Source organism: Zeus faber (genome assembly GCF_960531495.2).
Source record: "Zeus faber genome assembly, chromosome: 8".
Taxonomy (NCBI): Eukaryota; Metazoa; Chordata; class Actinopteri; order Zeiformes; family Zeidae; genus Zeus; species Zeus faber.
The window spans coordinates 10,409,166-10,415,165 of NC_137195.1; the positions used below are offsets into that span (position 1 = coordinate 10,409,166).

Here is a 6,000-nt window from a genome sequence, read left to right on the forward strand (position 1 = left end):
ACCCGCGAGTCCCCGGGAACCACAAGAGTCATCGCCGACGCATGTGTGGTCCGGAGTGGGATTCGAGAGGAGGAATTGAAATGTGGGAACGGCGGGCACGCGGGGCCGGACGGCGACCAGCTTACGTCGGTGATCATCTTGCCCCTGGTCTTGTTCCTCTCGCGGTGGTTGGCTCTCTTCTGCTTCTGCTGCAGGACGCGCTCCCTGGTGGTGCGGTACTCCAGCGCAAACTCGCTGAGGATCTTGCAGAAGCGGTGGATGCTGACCTCGCGAATGGCGTACGTGGGTTGTCCCAGGAACAGCAGGAAGGCGTGGAACCTGCGGGAGTGGAGGGGAACGTTGGCGCTGCCAGAGTCAAACACCGATCGAGTCCCAATGAGTCCAACCCAAACCCTGCAACATCATAATAAATACACTTCGTCCACCATCTTTCCCCTGACTTGCTGTATAGACTTTCTTAAAGTCTGTGGGTATTTCTACACATTTTTAACAGCTCGCAAAGAGATATATTACCATCGATATATATTACACCGCGTTCCAAAGTATTATGCAAATTGGATTTAAGTGTCATAAACATTTCATCATTTGTTTTTCAATTAAACTCATGGATGGTTTTGTGTCTCAGGGCTCTTTGGATCACTGAAATCAGTCTCAGACACCTGTGATAATTAGTTTGCCAGGTGAGCCCAATTAAAGGAAAACTACTTAAGAAGGACGTTCCACATTATTAAGCAGCCACGGGTTTCAAGCAATATGGGAAAGAAAAAGGATCTCTGCTGCTGAAAAGCCTCAAATAGTGCAACGCCTTGGACAAGGTATGAAAACATTAGATATTTCACGAAAACTTAAGTGTGATCATCGTACTGTGAGGAGATTTGTGGCTGATTCAGAGCACAGACGGGTTGGTGCAGATAAAGGCAGAATGAGGAAGGTTTCTGCCAGACAAATTCATGGGATTAAGAGAGCAGCTGCTAAAAAGCCATTACAAAGCAGCAAACAGGTATTTGAAGCTGCTGGTGCCTCTGGAGTCTGTGAACCTCAAGGTGTAGGATCCTCCAGAGGCTTGCAGCTGTGCATAAACCTACTACTGGGCCACCCCTAACCAATGCTCACAAGCAGAAACGGTTGCAGTGGGCCCCGAAATACATGAAGACAAATTTTCAAACAGTCTTGTTTACTGATGGGTGCCGTGCAACCCTGGATGGTGCAGATGGATGGAGTAGTGGATGGTTGGTGGATGGCCACCATGTCCCAACAAGGCTGCGACATCAGCAAGGAGGTCATGTTTTGATTTGGGCCGGAATCGTGAGGAGAGAGCTGGTGGGCCCCTTTAGGCTCCCTGATGGTATGAAAACGACCTTGGCAAAGTATATAGAGTTTGTGACTGAGCACTTTCTTCCATGGTACAAAAAGAAGAACCGTGCCTTCCGTAACTAAATCATCTTCATGCATGACAATGCACCATCTCATGCTGCAAAGAATTACTCTGTGTCATCAGCTGCTATGGGCATAAAAGGAGAGAAACTCATGGTGTGGCCCCCGTCCTCCCCTGACCTCAACCCTATTGAGAACCTTTGGAGCATCCTCAAGCAAAAGATCTATGAGGGTGGAGGCACTTTGCATCAAAACAGCAGCTCTGGGAGGCTATTCTGACTTTCTGCAAAGAAATTCAAGCAGAAACTCTCCAAAAACTCACAAGTTCAATGGATGCAAGAACTGTGAAGGTGATATCAAAGAAGGCTCCTATGTTTACATGGAACTTGGCCTGTTAAGATGTTTTTGATTGAAATAGCTTTTGATTTCAGTAAATATGACCTCCTAATGCTGTAATTTCAACAAATGACCATTTTCAGTTCTTTACAACCTATAAAATGTTTTGAAACTCTGTTGTGCATAATAATTTGGAACAGTGCATTTTGAGTTTTATATTTTTGAAAAAAATACTGTTATCATTGGGAGGTTTGTTCAATAACATTTGAATTATACCCGAACGGTTCATGACTTGAAAATTATACTGACTGTCATTTGCATCGACTATTTAGGAAAATCAAGAGAAAAATATCATTTGCATAATAATTTGGAACGCGGTGTATATGTTACCTTTTAACTTGACATTATTGAATGTTCATTTCATTGAATTGAGTGAGGACTCTGAGGCTCACAGGGATGGGAGGGGTGGGAGCAGAGAGCTCTGGGTTCAGTTTGGGGTCTTGGACGTCTTGAACTAACACCGCAGCTCCAGTCTTACAAATTTTATCTTTTAATTTAATAATAATAATATTTTGTTCACACTGCACGTTACCTTGGACCTTTTACTAAACCAAATATTAATTTCTTTAACTGCGCTGTCACTTTTATGACTTGATTCTATGCATTCTATTTCTTAACTTTATAATGTGTTCATCCTTTTACAGTGTATTTTATTTAAAGCACCTTGAATCGCTTTGTCGTTGAAATGTGAGTAGTAGTGGCTTCGTGTGCACTGTGTTAGAATGGCCTTGGCTGATCTGAAACAGCGATATCGCTTTTCGGGGGAATAGGCGAAATAACTGTCAACAAAGAGTAAAACAAGATTTCTTTGATTCATTTCTTGCACTGCACTGTAACTTTTATGCATTCTCTGTATTCTATTGTTTAACTTTATGCATTCTGTATGTTCCATTGTTTAACTTTATGCATTCTATGTATTGTTAAACTTTATGCATTCTATATATTCTATTGTTAAACTTTATGCATTCTATGTATTCTATTGTTTCACTTTATGCATTCTATGTATTGTTTAACCTCATGCATTTAATGTATTCTATTGTTTTATTTTATGCATTTATGTATTCTATTGTTTTACTTTATGAATTCTATGTCCTTTAATAATGTGTTTCTTTGCACTTTGTCTTCATGCTTTTGATGTTTTATGTAAAGCACTTTGAATCGCCTTGTGGTTGAAAGGTGCTATACAATGTGCCTTGGATGTTGTTTAAAATCCTATTACCTGTTAATTATTCTTCGATGTACAATCTTCAGGATTATTATTCTCTCGGCGCAGTCTTTCAGGAAGTCTGACATCTTCTGCTTCAACGCAGGTTTCATCTCATGCTTTGCGATGACTTTCAGGTGATCCCAGGATGCTTTGCACCGTCGCTCCATCTGGGACAGGTTGTCTTGGAGTTGATCGAAGTCCACCTGAGTGAAGAAAAAAGTGTGGGTACAGACAGTATGGAAGAGGATTAGGGCCATACGAAAAAAAATATATATATATATTATTATAATAATGTCATGTGGAAAAAAAATCTCAGAAATCACAATTGTAAAATTTAAGTCAAGAATTCAGATTTATTCTCAGAATTCTGAGATTAAAATAAAGCACAGGACTATTCCTCGAATAATAAATATTTTGGGAACTTTTCCGGTTTACCTTTGCTGAGCGGGTGATGGCTCCGATCTCGGAGTAGAGGTCGGAGCTCTCGGGGAACTTCTCCACCACGACAGAGCAGGCATGGTGCAGCAGGGACTGCTTGTGCACCGTGTCCTTCACCTCGGGAACCTTCTCCAGGTAGTTCAGCTCAAAGCCCTTCGCCTGGAGACGCAGACACGTACCCGCACAAAACGTAATGAGTGTCTGAGTGAAAGAAGGGGGGAATAAAAACAAAAAAACGGGAGCCACTAAATGAGCTCTAAATTGCAGTTAATTTTCCTTGGCAGCAAAAGGAACTCCGGAGAGCAGCGCTTCACATTCATTATGCCGTCATTACCAGAAAACCACAATCAACGGCGGAGCCGGGGCGATTGTTCCGCTCGCTACGGCGGAGCTGAAAAAACAGCAGACCGTATCATGGAAGACATAATCCTAACGGGAGCCTTGTTCCTCTGCCAATCCTAAATTGGTTACTGTAACTTATAAATGCGGCCATTATTTACCGGGAACTGTTGGTTTTTGATGCTAATGGGTTATTTTTTCCTCTTGCATTCTTGGCCCTCATACCCCTGAGGATAGAAAAAAGTCGCATGGCACTGGAGTTGTCGGTCCAAATGCACACGCACATAACGGCACAGACACACGCGCGAAAGAAGGGGAAAAAGAAAAAGAAAGATGGCGGCGACGCGAGGCTCCTCACGTTGGTGCCGTTGAGGAAGTTGCCCATGGCCAGCAGGGTGGCCAGGATAAAGCGGAGCGTCTTGTTCTTCTCCAGCTGGTCCATCCCTTCCTTCAGGTCCTGGAGAGGCTCTGCCACTTCCTGGAACAACACCAGCTTCAATCAGGGGCTGAGATATATATATATATATATATTTTTTTTTTTTGCAACCGAAACAGCTTTTGCATTCAATCAGCCCAAACATTTTGTTTTTTTGGGCTTAAAAGTGTCTAAATAATGAGGTAAGTTTATGGAACATGAGGACTGTTCTAGGGAATGTGTAGTTTGACGGTTGCTATGGACTCAGGGCACCATTTTTGGAGGATCACTTCCATTCAACAGCTTATTATAGTATTATAGACAAGTTATTTATTTTTCTGAACCCCAGGGTTTATTTTAAGAGGTAAAAAAAACCCAATTAAAGTAAAAAATAAATGAGATGCATTACATTCTTGATTGGTATCGTGGAGGTACTTTGAGTCCGTCGCCGAGGGGAAAAATAAACTCAGACTAGCGTGCGGCACTATGACATCGTCTGTTATTGTGTTTTGTTTTTTCTTTCTGTAAATCTGAGGCGCCCGCGCCCCCCCGTGAGGTGTGATGCTCGGCGGCCGCCAGCGATACAAAGCAAACAGGAAAAGGGCCCGACCTTCTCGATGACCTCGTAGTCCATCTTGAAGGCCCACAGCTGTAGGCGGGCGGACAGCTCCGTGATGGAGGAGAGGGTGAGGAGGAACTGCTCGGCGCTCCCCAGGGGCACGTCCGGGTTGACCAGCTGAGCCTCCTGGATCCTCTGCTTCTCCTCCTCGCTGGGGATCATGGTCAGGATTTTCTGGGGGGGAAAGCAGAGGACGGAGCGAGGTGAGGAGGGGGTTGCCAGATCCCTCAAAGTGTGGAAACATCCGAAACGAGACAATCGCGTTCGCGTCAATCACGGAAAACGAGAGAGAGAGAGAGAGAGAGAGAGAGATTAATTTTGGGGGCTTTTTAAAGGCCTATTCTCCCAGAACCTTGTTTGGCGTTTGAACTTTCCACCTCAGTTTCCTTAAAAAAAAAAAAAAAAAAAACTCCCCTGTCGGATGGAAATACTCCACTAAAAGCATTTGCTTTCTCTGAAAAGGATACGTGATAGAGATTATATAACGGCGAAATGAATCGTTATCTGGGGGTCTATGTTATGCTTTAAAACATTAACCGAAATGTGCAATTCAATCCTTAATCATCGTCGCGATTAATTATGGGAGATCAATCAGACAGAAGAGCCGGGGAAACTACATAACATCTCGAAGTTGTAGCCAATCCCAACATACTGAAGCCATTTTTAGCCACTTTTTGCTGTTGAGATTGAGCCCCTTCCACATGAAAGCTTTGGCTTCGGCAGGTCGGCCCCAGATGCACGGTGCGGACACAGATGTTTGAAGCTTTTTTTTTTTTTTAAGATAAGGATTTCTTACCTCGATGCCCTCCTTGTTCAACGCGTACTCGTCAAAGTTGAGTATGGCCGTCTTGATGGTGCGCGGCGGCGGCAAGACGGTGAGGCCGATGTTTATTGCGTTGCTACGCTTGGAATCCAGAACTATGATTTCCTGCCGTTTTCCATCCACTGCTGTTTTCTACGAGCGGGAATATTGAAAAAAAAAATGAGTGTGGGGCTTTGCATAGGAAGTTGATGAAACAAAGAAGTGTTAAAACTAAATGATTTTGCAGTATCCCTAACTAACCGTCCCTGATATGGTATGATGTCATCTAACAATATCAAAAGTAAAAATCATTTTTTTTCCGTTATCAAAATCTATTCGATCTACATATTTTCTATCTGTTGAAATTCAATTTCCCATGTTTTCGAACAGCCAGGGCGGATAAAGCGGTC

General features: G+C 43.2%; 1 protein-coding gene across 1 annotated transcript in view; it reads right to left on the reverse strand.

Moving 5' to 3' along the window:
- The window catches only part of fhod3b (formin homology 2 domain containing 3b), an 88,685-nt gene that overhangs the window by 4,868 nt on the left and 77,817 nt on the right, over window positions 1-6,000 (reverse strand). The window contains 6 exon segments of the mRNA XM_080005416.1: window positions 126-318; window positions 2,990-3,180; window positions 3,413-3,574; window positions 4,113-4,232; window positions 4,780-4,962; window positions 5,585-5,743. Of these exon segments, the coding sequence (XP_079861542.1) occupies window positions 126-318; window positions 2,990-3,180; window positions 3,413-3,574; window positions 4,113-4,232; window positions 4,780-4,962; window positions 5,585-5,743 (1,008 nt within the window).